Raw genomic sequence first — 18,819 nt, forward strand, 5'->3', positions numbered from 1 at the left:
TGATGCCTCCAACAACTTTGTGAGTTCCTTAGTTGTTATGTTGAGGTTACCATAAGAGTGTTCCATGATGCATAACACAAAATAGCTGATGCACATCCAAAATTTCCTTGTAACTATCCGATCTTAACCTAACTGCTTTTCAAAATGGCAAAATGTCCTTGTATTTGGTAAAATATCTGATCTTTTTACAACTGTCGAATTGATAAAACCATCTGATCTTTTTATAGATGTTTAATTGATAAAACCAATCAGCATGATGGAACACTGTTTTATTGCGTGACACTACATTACAGACAAACACACACTATAAGATTTCTACATAACAACCATGAACGCAACACGGACATACGCCCACCTCACTTTGCAGCCATCTCATATAGACACTGATTCAAGCCAGGTTAAGGACTGCCCATATGGGGTGGCTTAGGCTGAAGGAATAAAAGGTAGCATAGAGAGGAAATCTGGGTTCTTTGTTCCAGGTAAAGACACAGACAGAGTGAACACAATCCATTTACTGTTCAATTCTTTTCAGAGATCACTCACTGTGATAAAAGAGCCTAACAGTTACTATTAGAACAAAAGTTTCTCAGTTTCTGGCTGTTCATTTTAGACCTCCTTCATCAATGATATAAAGTCTGAATGTCCCAAGATTTCATACACACACTTATATACTTATCAGTACTATTTTTTTGGTAAGGGAGACCAAAATAGTATAAGGTCCTAGAGGTGTTTTACTAGATTTAGGTCAGGCCAGCGTGGGGGCCAGTCAATGGTATTAATTTCCTCCTTCCTCCAGGAACTGCCTGCATATTGTCACCACATGATGCTGGGCATTGTCTTGCACCAGGATAAGCCCAGGACTCGGTGCACCAGCGTGTGGTCTGACAATGGATCCAAGGATTTCATCCCGATACTTAATAGCAGCCAGGGTGCTGTTGTCTAGCCTGTGGTGTGTCCTTCCAGGCATATGCCTCCCCAGACCATCACTGACCCAACACCAAGCTGGTCATGCTGAATGATGTTGCAGGCAGCATAACGTTCTCCACATGACGGCGTCTCCAGACCATTTCATGTCTGTCACATGTGCTCATATTGAACCTGCTCTCATCTGTCAAAAGCACAGGATGCCACTGGTGGACCTGCAAATTCTTTTGTTGTATGGCAAATGCCAATCAAGCACCATGATGCTGGCCAGTGAGCACAGGGCCCACTACAAGACGCCAGACCCTCAGGCCACCCTCATGAATTCTGTTTCTGATTGTTTGGTCAGAGACATTCACACCAGTGGCCTGATGGAGGTTATTTTGTGGGTCACTGGCAGTGCTTTTCTTGTTCCTCCCTGCACAAAGAGGTCCTGCTGATGGGTTAAGGAGCTTCTACGGCCCTGTCCTGGAATCTCCTTCATGCTCTTGAGACTGTGCAGTGAGACACAGCAAACCTTTGGCAAATGACACCTATTAATGTGTCCAACTCCTGGAGGAGTTGGACTACCTGTGCAACCTCTGTAGGATCCAGGTACCGCACCAAGCTACCAGTAGAGACACTGACCTCGAGTGCACCTGTTGTTCATTTCATCAAAACAGCTGAAACTGACTAACAACCTCCCTCTGCTTTTAACTAACTACATCAATATTCCAGAAGTTGAATCGATTTGATGCAATACTCTGATTAAGAGTGTTCCTTTAATTTGTTTGAGCAGTATATTCCTTGAAACCCATAAAGCAGTGTCCCACACAAGGTTGGTTACACTCACAACCAATGAGGATGACACAATCACCTTATTTTCCATGCTTATTGTTTTGCCAGTCTGTTTTCTTTTTATTACAAACTTAAAAAAGAATCTGATACAATAAGAAACTGCAGTAGTAACTCCCCATTCCTGAGGGGCGGCACAGAAAACAGGTCATTGCATTTCAGTAGTGAAAGATTCATTTTACATCTACAGGGTGTATAGATCAGATACAAAATAGGAAAAAAAATAAAATACAGGCAGAAAAAAAGCACAATTTTTTATACATTATCTGAACGTTTTAGTTATGTATATTTTACTTTTAAGTGTTAAATCTTACACTGAAAATAAACTTCTTTTATGAGAAAGTGCAAAGTAAAATGCACACAATGATGTAAGCAAGGACATCAGAATAGAAAATTTTAATTTTTCCTCTCAATTTACAACCCTGATTGTAGAATAGCCTGCTTTTGGAGTAGTTTAAAATTGGGTGACTAATTGTTTTTGTATATAGTAGTTTAATGCATTTTAGTAACTTTTGATTACACATCTATTGAACAAGTAATTCTGCAATTTTCAACCTAGGCTCTATTTTTTAATGGTTTTGAGGTTCATCTTTTCTCTCTGGACAATATTAATTTAACTGGTATAGTATTGAGTCAGAACACAAACACCGTCACCAGCTACCCTGCTAAATGTCAGATTACAGAGTTAGCTGCTTTATTTTAACCTCATAGCGGCACTGCGCTCCGCAGTCGTTATAATTTGTTTGCAGATGAAGAGCTTTGTTACATTTAACTCTGTAGTTATCCTCATCATGCTAACAGACACTTCTAATTTAATTTTTTTTTTTTGCCTGTTTAGAGGCAACAAGAAGCAGTTTACTGAGCTCTTTCTATTAGCTGGGAGGAAATCGGTCCCTCGTACCACCCATCAAAATCCCCCCCCGTCTCTGCAATTTTAATACAGAAAATATTGGGATGCAATCCAAGTCTACTTGCTCTTTATCAAAGATTATATACATACATACATATATATATATATATATACACACACATGTATATACACACACACACAAAACACCCTCCACTGTAATTTTGACATGTATTTTAGGCATATACGCATTTAAATAAATGAATGAAACTTTTTTGACTGAGTGCCATAAAAACTTATTTTGGGGAATTTGTACACGAGATGAGCTTTTGTTTTATATAGTGTGTGCTAAAACCCAAAATATACAGACAAAGATAAAAGCTAATTTATATTATGCTGTTGTCCTCTCGGCTGCTCCTGTTCTGTGTTCGGGGGTCGCCACAACGGATACAGCCAGATCCGTATTGGTAGCTGGCACAAGTTTTCCGGATGCCCTTCCTGACGCAACTCCATTTCTACCTGGAAAACACACACAGCCGCTGATGTTCCAAAGAGGTCTCCCATCCAAGTACTAACCAGGTTCTGCACTGCTTAGCTTCTGAGATCTGACGGGATCAGGCTGACACAGAGCAGACCGGCTGCAAAAACTAATTTATATTATATGGGATTAAAATTTTGTGTTTTACAAAAATGTGGCAATTTACGATTTCATTTAAGTAGTCAAAACATGTATTGCATCCAAATGTTTTCGGGGGGTTGCAAAATACGCAAAGGACCCACTTCTGGCCCACGGCCTGCTAGTTTACCCATTATATAGCAGTGACAGTGTCGGCATTCTAAAAATCAGTATTTCAGCAGGTTTTTTTTTTTTTTTTTTGTCCTAAGTGAACGGCTGAACCCCACAACTAGTGAAAATGGAGCCCAGGTTCCCATTTTATGTGGTGGTCAGTGAGCTCTGGAACACACACCCATTTAAAGTTATGGAGACAAAAAAAAAGAAAAGAAAAAAGTCTGGAGTTTTGATCAGTCATATGACAAAAACTGAAGCTCTCAAATTTAGCCCTTCCCCCCTTTTGTTGCAGGCCATCTCAACCAGGGCTGACTTACTGCATATTATAATCACATTCACTTATTCCATTCTCTCCCAAACCTGCTGCTATAACACTGTTTTTGCCTCCTCTCTTGAGAAGTACAAGCCACTTTATTCCTTCAAGGTAGTTTAAATTGTGGTAATAATTGTTACTGGTGACTAGAGAACATGTTGGAAAGGAAAGAGGTATGAGTGTAGTAAGACAAGTATCGGTGTAAAGATCAGGTAGGATTTACAAAAAAAAAAAAAAAAAAAAAAGATTGGGTGGTAGAAATTTGCTGAAATCAGAACTATCATTAAAACTCGAACAAAAAGAAAAAAAAGTGACAAAGCTTATTCCTGGCACAGGAATAAACAAGAAGGGCGGCTGCATGATAATATCCTTACACATGGAAATCTAATCATAGCAGCAGTTTTCCCAAATGTGAAATGTATGGGAATTTTTTATTTTTTTGGTTTTAAAACTTACTACGGGATTGAGGAAAACCTTCCTGACAGACTGCCCCAGACAGCACAGAAAAGTGATATTGGCCATCTTTTCCTACAAATCCCCACTGTAAACATTCACATCTTCAATGCCAAATCCAACTTGAATACATTTACCCGTCTGTTTATGAGACAAATGCTGTACAAGGTACAATACACATTCACTTTAATCTACACATCTTTATTTTTGTCTCAACTTGCATATATTCATATCTTCTGAAAAAATAACTTCAGCATGTAAGAAATTAAACCAACAATCAACATAAGAACATTTTATATACATATTCCTGGACTTAGTCAATTATACAAATGTAAGTTATAATTTGGAAAAAACAAAAGTAGAAATATTGGGAGCAGGGGATACAAAAAAGGAGGTATAAATGAGTCCTTTCATCACAATCATAGCACTAATAGAGATATGTACCTCCCCAACCATCAGTTTGTAAACAAAAAATAAATTCAAATTAATTTTTTGCATGACTAATATGCATGCATGACAAGTCGTCACATTGTAATACCAGTGAACACAAGTCAGGTTTCTTTTGTTGGGAGCTTTATACAAACACATTTATAGTAAAGAGTCTAGAAAATATTCAAATAGACATCTCACAGCATCATGACATAAAAAAGTCCCCTCTGAATCTCTAAAGCATTTCATGACAGCTGAATTTAAAAAAAAAAAAAGTGCCAGTACCAAAGTGAGGCCAAAGGAATGAGAACTTTTAGCTCCCGTGTCTGTGGAAAACACAGCACCAGGGGCCCAGTAATAAAGTGCTGGACAGCTCAAAGGGACATTTTAGAGGTGGAACTGTAACCCTTTCTTCCTTGGAGGGACAAACAGAAAAAAGTACTACTGTCAGACATCGCGGCCAGTCTGAGATCCTGCAAGCTTCCCAGAAAGCACACATCAACTCGTCTTTGCATCTCTGCCCATATCACGGTCTACTGCATATTGAAAAAGAGAAAACAGCCTGGATTATACAAGTGTGGCTTCTCTTTGTAACAACAACAAGAACAGAAATCGCTAAGAATTTCAAGAGGGAATAGTGCGAGGCCTTTGGCTCCAATATCATTTACTCACCAGAAACGTGCTCTGGTTTTTAAACTCTCACTCTCATAAGCCAATACACCCTGGATGCCACCGAGGCAACAGAGCCCTTGAGCTGCATTTCTCTCCACACAGAGGGAAAACCTGGACTTCATAATCAAAGTCATGCTAAGCCAGTTATCACAATTCCTAATGATTAAACACTGCATCCCCTCATCTCCATCTCTGTTCACCTTCACACTCGACTGACTGAAGTATGCAAGTATGAATTTCTGCATATGCATCTACCCACATGAATAGAACCACTGCCTGCATGCATAACTGAAGAATCAGCATATTCTTCTTTAAAGCCTCATATGCTTTTCCCCAACACATCACACCCTTACAGTCCTTTTCTGCTCCCTCTGCCGCTCTCACTTCTTTTTAACCTACATCGTGTACACATTTTCCAACTGGCAATCTGTTTCCGATATGCACCCGGTGACAAATCAAATTGGCCCAGTGCATGAGTGTATTTCATGTTTAACAAGCCCACCTTGCCAACACTGAGCCACAACCGAACAACCAGAGCACCCCCACCCCCCGAGACAGTAGAGCTCCCCTGTCTGTATTTGTGGCAAGTAGGGCAGAGCAGATTGCAGAGCAAAGTGCTGAGCTCCCCACAGTCATCGTTCCCTGCACGACTTGGCAAGGTCCTTTTTCACAGCATGACAGCGCAGTGGAAAAATGGAGCTATACTAGAACCGGGCCCATTACAGTGCAAGTCTAGAAAAAAAAAAATATCAATCTCTCACATTAACATTCAATGCAAAATAATAAGAGACAGGTAGAAATGAACTTATTCCAACCAAGCCCCTATGACCACAGCCGCCACCACTCTAAAGGTGCCTTGACACTTGCACTGCCACGCAATTCATTGTGCCAATTAGGGATGCACCAATCCACATTTTTTCCACTTCCGATCTGATCCCGATACCTGAATTTGGATATCTGCCAATACTGAAACTATTCCGATACCAGAGCTCTGTTTGCTTTAATATTATCATTATATGAGGATATTTTGTATTCCCAGTTATACAGCTTCATGATGAAGTGTTTAGAGGAGGACTTTCTTAAAAAGGAGACCTGAAAGTTCCGCTGCCAGAAGGTACAAGATGCAAGCCTAGATATATTCTCTCTCTCTCAGCAAGTGTTAGAGTAAAAAAATAAAAATGAAGTCCTCTCCCTCTCATGCGCATGCTCTCCCTCAGTTTTCCTGCTAGAGCAAAAATGCAGCTTTTTGGAAACAAAGCCTTTCAACTGTAAAATAAACCGTAAATTTCTAAATGTATCATCAGCTACACTCACACAAGGAATGCTGGATTAATACTGAAGGATTCTGATGGAGTTTTATCCCATTCACCGGATAGAAACTCTGTTCAACTGCTCTCTGAGCTGCCGATTCATAGCGTTTCACAGCCTTGGGACGCTGAAGCAGCTGATTTTTCAGTACACATTTTCAGCAACAATTCAGTTTATTTTTGGAAAATCTGTGCTTGGCGGCACAGACAATATGAAACAGAGCCAGCAGAAATTTGCTGCCACCCGTGAATAGAACACTGCGGAAAAGACCTCTCTCAAACATCTTGGCTTCAGTTCAACCCCCCCCCCACCCACTCAGAGAGCCAGCAGCACTTGAAGTTTCACAGATGTGGCTCCTCTCCGGTACTGGAAAATGCTGCAGGTTGCACTGGTATTTTCCAATGCTCGAATTACGTTGGTATTGGAAGCAGATACTGATATTGGATTGGATCGGTCCCATCCTTAGTGCCAATGCCACCTGCTGTGTCCCGCTGGATGCTGCGCTTTGTGCCACTGGGTTATATAAAATAATTAATAATAATTTTGTAGCAGATTAATCATTTGCTCTCAGAGTTTGTCTGATGAAAACACCTCTAAACTTTTCTGGAATCACGGAGGAATTTTCTATAGCTGCAACTTTTGATGATGTGGAGAACACATATGGAATCTAGAATTTAAAAGATAATTATTTATATTGTAATGGCTTGGTAAAACAGTTGCATTTTCATTAATTCTTATGAGTATCTGTAAAATTATGTTTACGATAGATTGAACATGTCATAATAAATTCGTATGAGCTGCACTGGGGTGTGACGCGCTGACGCAATGATTCCCACTGACATTCAATGTTTTTTAGTTGTCTGCGCAATGTTCAAATAATTAATGCGTGCCAGAGATTTTGAACATTTCAAAAAAAAATAAAAAATTCAGCACTTGCATGAAGCTGCACACAGTTTACTCTCTGGCATGGTAGATTGCGTATCAGTGTGTGGATCAAATTTGTGCAAGTGTCAAAGCACCATAACAAGCAATATGGAGATTTAACTAATACAGAACAGAGGCAGGGTAGGATTGAGAGTTATGGCGGAACAAAAGAAAATATACCAACTATTCCATGATCAAAACATTTTAAACCTTTGTAGTAAAACTAATTTCCAACTTGTATTGAAACAATTTGTTAGAAAATTTTATATATTAGGGAGCATCACTGTCTAATACCCATCTCTTGCTACAGTGATTCTCATGTCAAATGAAGGCTTAGTTGGCCAGTACAACAGGCTGGAAGGACTGGCTAGGATATTGTAGGTTGTAGCTTCCTAAACCTTCCACAAATGATGGCTTCTCCATGTAGGACATTCCCCCACTGTTGCCGACAATGCCCACACTCTGAGCTGGAGGAGGGCTCGAGAAGGGGTCAAATGATGGATGGGAGCTGAGGGAGTGATTCGGTTGAAAGGGGCCAGCGTGAGGTTGCAGGGGTTGGGTGTCAGCATCAAAGTAAAGGGGTCCTGGAGATCCTGGATAGACAAACTCTTTGGCATTAGGGGACAGCTGAGCGGTAATAGGGCCGCCGAGGGAGTGCAAGGAAAGAGACAAGGGCTTGTACTTCAGAAGCTCTGGTGCTGAGATGGTGGTAGGAGAGCGGGAGAGCATCCTTTGGGTGGGAGGCACGGTGGAGCTAGCTGCTGACCCCGATGCACTGCATTTCTTCATCTTGGTGGAGCCAAATTTAGTGGCAGCAAAGCTGGCAGTGGTGAAGGTGATTGGTTGAGGACGGGCAGAGGGTAGAGCTGAGGGTGTTTGCTGAGCAGAGAGGAACGGCAGCCCACCATTTGGAGGAGAAGGGGTGGAGGTATTGGAGGAGTGGACAGCAGGGTCTGTGGGCGTGCTTGAGCTGGGGTAGGTGAAGAGTCCGGGGCAGGACTGTGCTGACAGCAGTGTAGGAGAGCTAGAGAGTGGGGGCATTACAGCAGGGGATGCCTGGTTTCCAACTGGCACAAACACCTGAGCTTCTGGGTTGAAACCCACATTCTTGGCCTCTTCCACCTCTGTGTCTTCTTTATCTTCCCTAACCACTCCTTCTGCCCTGTCACTCTCACACCCCAGGCCAGGAGGATCCTCCAAGTAGAGCACCTTAACAGCCCCCTTTTCTCCAATCTGATAGGAAACCTCGTAAGGGTCAATCCACACACTGAGCTCTGCAGGAACATTTGCACGTACCTCCTCTGTGTCTAGTCCACTTCTCTTGGCAGCCAACTCTACCACAGGGTCCCTTGGTGCTCCCAGGTGAATGCAGCGAAATGCGGAACCTCGTAAAGGAGCCTCGGGGTACCAGTGCCCTTCAAAACGTGACACGAGTATCCTTTCCAACTCCTCTCCAAATAAGTCAGCTCGACGCCGAGGCAGCTTGTTGTACAGATAGGACACGATGAAGTTGAGGGCAACCTTCACTTCTAAATGCATGGTTGCACCAGTCACCTTGAGAGCAAAGTGTTTAAGTGCTGAATGTCACAAAAAACAACTCTGGAAAAGGAGTGTTTTCCTGCTGGCTTATTGAAAAGTGACTGATGCTTTTATCATCACCATGGCAAACAAACAAACAAACAAACAAACAAAAAAAACCTTGAAGACAGGCTCAGCAGGTTGCTTTTTTCATCAGGATGTCTTATGTCTTCAGATCCCAACTGTGAAGAATAAAACAGAAGGCTGCAGTTATTTTCTTTGCAAGAACAGAGGAACTTTTGAAAGAGATCAAGGGAGACTGATCAAAGGAGAAGGGGGTGGGAAACAACTAACTGTAAACCACTAATCACACAGATTAATCGCTTAAGGTTGTAGAAAGCCTCAGTTGAACAGAATCTAGAGTACGTGTATGCCACTGCAATATCTAAAGATGTATTTAAACCAGTGTTATTTGCATTTATATTACATGCTCAACACCAGCACTGCTAAACCTTTAAAGATGCTTTTCGCCACTTGTACTGCAACGTATTACCGTCCATGAGTTGTTTACAAGGGCAGTACTCGACAATGTTGAAGCACAAAACAGCACAAATGCAGAACAGGTGGCTCTATGGCATAGGAGTCAGACTACCTATATAGATTAGGGTTTGACTTGGTGTGTACTTCATTTGACCAGTCTGTCTTTCAACTACAGTCTACTCAGCTCTAAACAGGTACCAGCCTTTGCTGGAATGTAACACAAAACAGACTGGCATCCAGTCCATAAACTCATTCACTTCACATTACAGTGTCCAGGAAAAACCAGTAAGCCCTATGGCTTACTTCCACAAAACACCTTCCAAATTGCAGCTTTCAGTCCCATGTAATTAGTCTTCCCTTCTGAAAAGTACAACCCCAATTCCAATAAAGTTGGGACATTGTATGAAATGTAAATAAAAAACAGAATACAATGATTTGCAAATCCTCTTCATCCTATATTCAGTTGAATACACCACAAGGACAAGATATTTAATGTTCGAACTGATAGACTTTTTTGTTTTTGTGCAAATATTTGCTCATTTTGAAATGGATGCCTGCAACACATAAAAAAAAAAAAAAAAAAAAAAAATAATGGACAGGGGCAACAAAAGACTGGGAAAGTTGATTGATGCTCAAAGAACACCTGTTTGGAACATTCCACAAGTGAACAGGTTAATTGGAAACAGGTGAGTGTCATGATTGGGTATAAAAGGAGCATCCCCAAAAGCCTCAGCCATTCACAAGCAAAGATTGGGTGAGGATCACCACTTTGTGAACAACAGCATGAAAAAAAAAAAAAAAAAAAGTTCAACTGCAAAGAATTTAGGGATTCCATCATCTACAGTCTGTTGCTCTATAAAAAAGCCCTCCGTAAAGCTAGGACATCTTTCTACTCATCACTAATTGAAGAAAATAAGAACAACCCCAGGTTTCTTTTCAGCACTGTAGCCAGGCTGACAAAGAGTCAGAGCTCTATTGAGCTGAATATTCCATTAACTTTAACTAGTAATGACTTCATGACTTTCTTTGCTAACAAAATTTTAACTATTAGAGAAAAAATTACTCATAACCATCCCAAAGACGTATCGTTATCTTTGGCTGCTTTCAGTGATGCCGGTATTTGGTTAGACTCTTTCTCTCCGATTGTTCTGTCTGAGTTATTTTCATTAGTTACTTCATCCAAACCATCAACATGTTTATTAGACCCCATTCCTACCAGGCTGCTCAAGGAAGCCCTACCATTATTTAATGCTTCGATCTTAAATATGATCAATTTATCTTTGTTAGTTGGCTATGTACCACAGGCTTTTAAGGTGGCAGTAATTAAACCATTACTTAAAAAGCCATCACTTGACCCAGCTATCTTAGCTAATTATAGGCCAATCTCCAACCTTCCTTTTCTCTCAAAAATTCTTGAAAGGGTAGTTGTAAAACAGCTAACTGATCATCTGCAGAGGAATGGTCTATTTGAAGAGTTTCAGTCAGGTTTTAGAATTCATCATAGTACAGAAACAGCATTAGTGAAGGTTACAAATGATCTTATGGCCTCGGACAGTGGACTCATCTCTGTGCTTGTTCTGTTAGACCTCAGTGCTGCTTTTGATACTGTTGACCATAAAATTTTATTACAGAGATTAGAGCATGCCATAGGTATTAAAGGCACTGCGCTGCGGTGGTTTGAATCATATTTGTCTAATAGATTACAATTTGTTCATGTAAATGGGGAATCTTCTTCACAGACTAAAGTTAATTATGGAGTTCCACAAGGTTCTGTGCTAGGACCAATTTTATTCACTTTATACATGCTTCCCTTAGGCAGTATTATTAGACGGTATTGCTTAAATTTTCATTGTTACGCAGATGATACCCAGCTTTATCTATCCATGAAGCCAGAGGACACACACCAATTAGCTAAACTGCAGGATTGTCTTACAGACATAAAGACATGGATGACCTCTAATTTCCTGCTTTTAAACTCAGATAAATCTGAAGTTATTGTACTTGGCCCCACAAATCTTAGAAACATGGTGTCTAACCAGATCCTTACTCTGGATGGCATTACCCTGACCTCTAGTAATACTGTGAGAAATCTTGGAGTCATTTTTGATCAGGATATGTCATTCAAAGCGCATATTAAACAATATGTAGGACTGCTTTTTTGCATTTACGCAATATCTCTAAAATCAGAAAGGTCTTGTCTCAGAGTGATGCTGAAAAACTAACTCATGCATTTATTTCCTCTAGGCTGGACTATTGTAATTCATTATTATCAGGTTGTCCTAAAAGTTCCCTAAAAAGCCTTCAGTTAATTCAAAATGCTGCAGCTAGAGTACTGACGGGGACTAGAAGGAGAGAGCATATCTCACCCATATTGGCCTCTCTTCATTGGCTTCCTGTTAATTCTAGAATAGAATTTAAAATTCTTCTTCTTACTTATAAGGTTTTGAATAATCAGGTCCCATCTTATCTTAGGGACCTCGTAGTACCATATCACCCCAATAGAGCGCTTCGCTCTCAGACTGCAGGCTTACTTGTAGTTCCTAGGGTTTGTAAGAGTAGAATGGGAGGCAGAGCCTTCAGCTTTCAGGCTCCTCTCCTGTGGAACCAGCTCCCAATTCAGATCAGGGAGACAGACACCCTCTCTACTTTTAAGATTAGGCTTAAAACTTTCCATTTTGCTAAAGCTTATAGTTAGGGCTGGATCAGGTGACCCTAAACCATCCCTTAGTTATGCTGCTATAGACGTAGACTGCTGGGGGGTTCCCATGATGCACCGTTTCTTTCTCTTTTTGCTCTGTATGCACCACTCTGCATTTAATCATTAGTGATCGATCTCTGCTCCCCTCCACAGCATGTCTTTTTCCTGGTTCTCTCCCTCAGCCCCAACCAGTCCCAGCAGAAGACTGCCCCTCCCTGAGCCTGGTTCTGCTGGAGGTTTCTTCCTGTTAAAAGGGAGTTTTTCCTTCCCACTGTAGCCAAGTGCTTGCTCACAGGGGGTCGTTTTGACCGTTGGGGTTTTACATAATTATTGTATGGCCTTGCCTTACAATATAAAGCGCCTTGGGGCAACTGTTTGTTGTGATTTGGCGCTATATAAAAAAAATTGATTGGTTGATTGATAATATAAATCAGAAAAATCAGAGAATCTGCAGAACTTTCTACACGTAAGCAGCAAGGCCGAAAACCAACATTTAATGCTCATGACTGTCGATCCCTCAGGTGGCATTACATTAAACCCAACATTGTGTAAAGGATCTTACCGCGTGGGCTCAGGAACACTTCAGAAAGCCATTGTCAGTTAACACAGTTCGTCACTACATCTACAAGTAGAAGTTAAAACTCCACCATGCAAAGCAAAAGCCATACACCAACAACATCCAGAAATGCCACCGCCTTCTCTGGGCTCAAGCTCATTTGAAATGGACAGATGCAAAAGTGTGCTGTGGTCTGATGAGTCCACATTTCGATCTATCATCGAAATGTAATCAGTGTATGCACTGCAAAAACTCTTAAAATATAACTGGAGAGGAAGGCATAAAAGCGGAAGAGTGACAAATCACAGCCTTTTGCTGTGTCCGATTTATTTAGCAGGTGCACGTCAGACTGCCATGTCTGAGCACGGTTTGAAGAAAAAAAAAAAAAAAAAAAAAAAAAAGAGAGTCTTTTAATACAGGAACTATGGTACCCACTTTCCTCAAATCAGTGAGTGTCAGTGGTGAACTTTAATGCCGTACTTCCGTTACTGTTCATGTCCAGACTGCTCTGACCTGTAGGTGGTGGGGTTTTTAATGTAAATGCATGGCCGTCGGACAGGACATTTTGTCCGATGTGAGCGATAAGCCGTTATACAAAATCTGTTATTTACAGTGTTTATTACATAGAAAACCATACAAAAATACTGGGACTTTTGGCCAGTGAGTGAGAATATCCAGTTTATTCGATGACAGTTTAGGTGAGTTTTACTACTCTGGCTTTTATTACTGTGATGTCATCAGTAACCCAACTGATGACCACATTCTACACCCATCCAGATGTGAAGAAGCTGTAGGCATCCAAACTTTTATATGCCTTCAGGGCTTCTCCTGTGTGGAATGTTGATAACGTAGTTGAAAATGTCTGGATACCAAGGACCCTTAGTAATTTTCCAGTCAGGCTGGGATTTGAACTGAGGATCTTCTGGTCTCAAGTCCAACGTTTTAACCATCACCTCTCCTACGTTGATATATACGTTGATCCTCTGTATTTTGTCTAAAAATCTCTTCTGATGTTCAGGATTGAGTGCTTTAGCTATGTCGGACAAATTAGCTTGGCTGTCCATCGACGATCCAGCATTGCTCATGCTGTGGTGGTCACAAAGCTTGCCGTCCAGTATGGCTGCGTACAAAAAAAACGCATGTTGCGTGTGACATCAGTGCACACGATCTATACCAAGGGGCACTACAAACTCAGAATGATAATATCCTGGAAAAGCATTGCTACAAAAAACACCAATATTTTCATCATTTCCTGTTGTCAAACAAACTGTAGCAAAAGCATAAGCTGCCAGTCCTCTTAAAAATGTTGTCAATTCAGTCAGAATTACAAAAACAAAACATGTATTTAAAGGCAGAGCTGTTATTCCCATTATAAATGCGAGAAGTGTCCCACAAATCTAGTTGGTTAAGAAGAAAACAACATTTATGGCAAACATACCATATTATACTTTATGACTGAACTGCAACAGGCATTGATATAAAACAAATGCTGCATGGTACAGTTTGGACATTTTTACAATCTGAATTGAATCTCATGTTTATAGCACACACAACCTTATTGCATTTTGTCAAAAATAAATATACAAATGATACAGTCGGGACATCACTGACAACATCCCACCGAGAGGAGACAGGTAAAATGGCAGGATAGGTTGCACAAGCTGTAGAACAACATTTCCCACCATGCAAAGCACAACACCACTCATCCCCCCCCACCCTGAAACATAAACAATTCACTAGCATTCGTCTCTCTAGAGATGGCATTCATCAGCTAAGATTAGAAAAGACTCCATTCAAATGTTATTGCAACACAGGATGTCGGATTTTAGGAATGACGTGTAAAAGGTGACATTGAAGGATATTTTTGTTGTTAGACCAGACTATGAATAAGGCCCGGCTTTACATTTTGGCTGCAAATTCTGACCATACATGTGTATTATGAAAGCGTTAAGTGAATGTAGAGAGGCATATTTGCATGCAAAATGACAAGCAGCTGCTGTTACAAAAAAATAACCACCACCCACTGCATTTGGATCAGGCATTATAAAGCCGTAACAGCATCCAATGTCATCAGAAACACACAATTAAAATATGTAGACCTGATGAGCTTCAATTGTAATAAAATGATCAAGATTTCAAGTTAGGACTCACTATTGAGCTCCTTGTGTTTCAGGATTCTTTTTTTTTCTAGGCCTGTTTTTGCAGGTCGGTGCAGCACCAGGATCTCCAGAGCTATTTTTATTTACTCATCATCACTGCTGTAAACCTGCATTTTTTTTTAAACCTGCATTATTTGTTTAAAAGCCAGCATCATATAAAGTCCAATCACGTCTAGTTGCTACCATGCAGCATTTATGCAATACATTGTGTTGTTTTGCTGCTGATCAAGTGAACAGCATCCAGAAAATAACTTTAAATGGTTTGTCATCTTTTGGATTATTTAGCAAAAATGTTTGTTAAATGCAAGAAGAGTTGTGAGGTGAGAGAAAAAAAAAAAAAAAAATTTGGAGGACAGGCTTAGACAGATGATTCAGCAGGGCATATGTCAGTCCAAAAGCACTGGAGCAGAAGGGACAGCTAGTTTAGCTGAAAACAGAGAATCCCTGCTTGCCAAATTGTCACTGGAAATCAAATTATGACGCTAATTAAGTGAAGTGTACTGACCGAGTATCTCCTCTCCAGCAAAAAGGCGCTTTGCCAAACAAATGAAGAAATGATAATACAGAGAGCAGACACATAGCAGCTGACTGGGCAGACTTCAGAGACATATATTCTTTATGCTCAGCATATTTGAACGATTAGCCTCCAACCGAACAGACACAAAAACTAACACGGGCCTTCAGGAGTTAAAATACAATTTGGCCATTTTGTTACTCGGTGTGGAAACTACTTACCTATCTCATGTAATGTGCCCCCGATGTTAGCTGCGGTTCGATTATATTTCCGTTTTACTTTCGAGGCGGACGTGCGGATGGAGATGGGGGGTGTCGATGCTCAGATGCTGGTTATGGATGATTTTCTCCTCCTGCTGCCCTACTTCTTTGATGTTTCCCAGCTTCTCCCCCAGCTGACAGTTTACATGGAGGATCCGGAAAAACTTTGCTGTTTGACAACCCGGCGTATTTATATCGTGTGACTCGCCCACACTCCCATGACGGCAGGAACTACTTTTCTTCCATTAGAAAAGGCGCTGTCCATTGGGCTTTAGTTTCTTTAGCGGAGCGATATTTGTAGTTTTCTGCAGTGTTGACAATTTGCTAAAAATACAAGCAGTGATAGCAACAGAGTCTCCATTGGTTGAGTTGGAGGAGGCTCCCGAGATTATTGGATTGCAGGAACCATTCAGCAACCTGCCTTTTAAAAGGGATTGTGGGTAATATAGTTCTTTTAAGAAAAGCAGTTTATTTTTTAAGAATAAGATCAACTTTATTCATCTTGAAGGAAATTATTTTTCCAGAGTACTGAAACAGTGACAATAAACAATGAGCAATGTTTTTTAAAGATACTTGCACAAGACAAGATTCACATAACTCTGAGTAATGCTGAATAACTCATTATTCATTATGTTCATGAAAATTCAGTAAGGCATATCTTATATATTATATTCCAATTCTAAGGTGGAACTATGCCAGTATACAAAGGTATATCTGAATATCTAAAAAGGAAGAGTAAACTAGGAGAGTAGAAAAGAGTAGAATAGAGCCACTTGGGTGCCTGGTCTTGAGAACCAGGGATGGTAGGTTAAAAAGCTTTTTTATCCCATGGGAACTCTCCCTACCCACCCAAGCAGCTCAAGAAAAAGGTATATATAATATAATAAGTAATAAGACATAAGAAGGATAAGACATCACAGGAGAAGATTGTTATCAAACACAAAGGAACCAACTATTTTGTAAGCTACAATGAATGTTGCTAAGGCCGGCTAGATAAGTTAATGTTGTTCATTATGTTATTGTTCATTATGTATTCATCTTTCAGAGGGGGGAGGAATTATACAGTCTAACTGCCACAGGTAGGAAAGACCTCCTGTGGCGTTCTGTGGTGCACCTCAATGGTCTTAGTCTGTGGCTGAAGGTGCTAAGACAGGATGTCAGTGTGGCATGCAGGGGTCCCAGATGCTGAGCAGTTTCCTCAACATCCTCCTCTCTGACACCTCCATGACACTCTAGCTCAACCCCCAATGCTAGTGTCTGTGCTGTCTTTTAATTTATTAATTGAGTCTTTTAATAATTTATTACAATGACATTCTTTCAACAACGTTAACCTTTTACTTTATTAAATTTGTTATGATTATATATATATATATATATATATATATGATTAAAAACTCTGGAATATGTCGCATTTTGAAAATGGATCAGATGTTTTTTAAAGTTCAAGCTTGAAAAAAATTAGAGTTATTATAATTATTTTCTTTTCAGTCCCACACATTTATATTTGCAGTTATTTTTGTGACTTTGTTTTATGGCTTTATTAATATAACTTATAATTCAAGCTTAAACATTCATTTTTAATAAAACATTTTTCAAAATGAACTTAGATATCAGTAAAGAAGAATGGGACTTAATCCTGGATCATACCAAAAAAATTTCAGTAACCATGCAAGAATGCTGAAATTCAAAATTCTACACCGTGTGCAAATTTCTCCCAACCAAAGACATCAGATGAATTAGCAACTTTCACCTCTGTGTTTGAATAGGAATGTATACACACGGTGTCTGGTCATGTTTAAAAATTCTGTCCTATTGGATGGACATTTTACAGGATATGGAAAAGATACTGAGAGTGTCTGAAATTGGACCCTTTATCTGTACTCTTGGGACAGCCAACTCAGAACATCATTGTTGACATCAGCTTGAAAAAACTCTACAATATCTTTGTGTATGGTGCATGGAAAAATATTTTCATGTCTTGGATAAACGATAAACCTCACTAAAACACCATGGCACAGAATCCTTATGGAATGCTTTCTGCTGGAATATCTGACTTGCTTGCTTCATTCCTCAAAGGGACAGTTTATGAGAATTTGGATTCCATATCTTTGTTTTACGAACTCTTTGGTTACCTCAATACTCTGACATTTCATCAATGACTGAAAATCTTTGGTGCTTGCTTGCAATAAGGTCACTGCTGGTTTCACTGTTTACTGCTTGATTACTCAATTTGTTCTTTTATCTTTGCTATAAACTTGTGCCGTGTAAGGTTTGCCTTATTTTGAACCATTTTGTTTTCCTTGTGATATGGACCAGGTGTTGTACTGAACCATTTGTTACAAAACTGTAATAAAATTCAATAAAAAAACAAACATTTCTTTAGGCTTAAACTTTAATTTGCACACACATACACACCTCTCTCTCTCTCTCTCTCTATATATATATATATATAAATTATATATGTCTGTGTGTGTATATATATATATATATATATATATATATATATATATATATATATATATATATATATATATATATATATATATATATATTTATGTGTGTGTGTGTGTGTGTGTGTGTGTGTGTGTGTGTGTGTGTGTGTGTGTGTGTGTGTCCAGTGGCGGCACCAGAAAATTTTTGTTGGGGGGGCTGAGGGGGAGCTGGTGTAAAAGTTGAAGGGGCTCCACAAAATGTCGTAGAAATGAACAATATATAGTAAATTGGTTTATAAATACCAAGGTATACATTTTAGTCACCCATGCTCTTCTAAAATGTGGTATCAATGCACACACACATTACTTAGAATGATTGCAAGTTCAGTAAACTTGCACACAGGTATACAAACTGAATTCATTGAAATGGTGCTCAAGACAATGCATGGAATCAATCTTACACAAATCGTCTATATCAAAGATTTATTGCCAATTTAACACCGAGGTCATAACCATTCAATAAAAGTAAGTAAAAGATATAGCCTGAGAAACTTAGTTGTAAACAATATACAAAAAAGTGATTCTTTATTAAATTTGTATACAATCTAGGTGGATCTTGGTGGATCACCGAACACACACATTCATCACTTT

General features: G+C 39.7%; 1 protein-coding gene and 1 long non-coding RNA gene across 2 annotated transcripts; both read right to left on the reverse strand.

Moving 5' to 3' along the window:
- Window positions 1-1,778: 1,778 nt before the first annotated feature.
- On the reverse strand, window positions 1,779-18,819 carry LOC117527439. The gene is made up of 3 exons (XR_004565534.1): window positions 18,808-18,819; window positions 9,508-9,512; window positions 1,779-3,708 (listed from the first exon to the last, which is right to left on the reverse strand). It is a non-coding gene; the product is annotated as an uncharacterized LOC117527439 (long non-coding RNA).
- On the reverse strand, window positions 7,785-15,921 carry LOC117527438 (protein Tob2). Its single transcript, XM_034189777.1, has 2 exons — window positions 15,698-15,921; window positions 7,785-9,251 (listed from the first exon to the last, which is right to left on the reverse strand). The coding sequence occupies exon 2, from the start codon at window positions 9,028-9,030 to the stop codon at window positions 7,825-7,827; it is 1,206 nt and encodes a 401-aa protein (XP_034045668.1). The 5' UTR covers window positions 9,031-9,251; window positions 15,698-15,921; the 3' UTR covers window positions 7,785-7,824.

The sequence above is a fragment of the Thalassophryne amazonica genome, chromosome 16, assembly GCF_902500255.1.
Source record: "Thalassophryne amazonica chromosome 16, fThaAma1.1, whole genome shotgun sequence".
In the NCBI taxonomy this organism is placed as follows: Eukaryota; Metazoa; Chordata; class Actinopteri; order Batrachoidiformes; family Batrachoididae; genus Thalassophryne; species Thalassophryne amazonica.

What these genes read in the sequence shown, in the direction of transcription:
- LOC117527438 (XM_034189777.1), bottom strand. Translation starts at nt 9,030, where the DNA reads ATGCATTTAGAAGTGAAGGTTGCCCTCAACTTCATCGTGTCCTATCTG.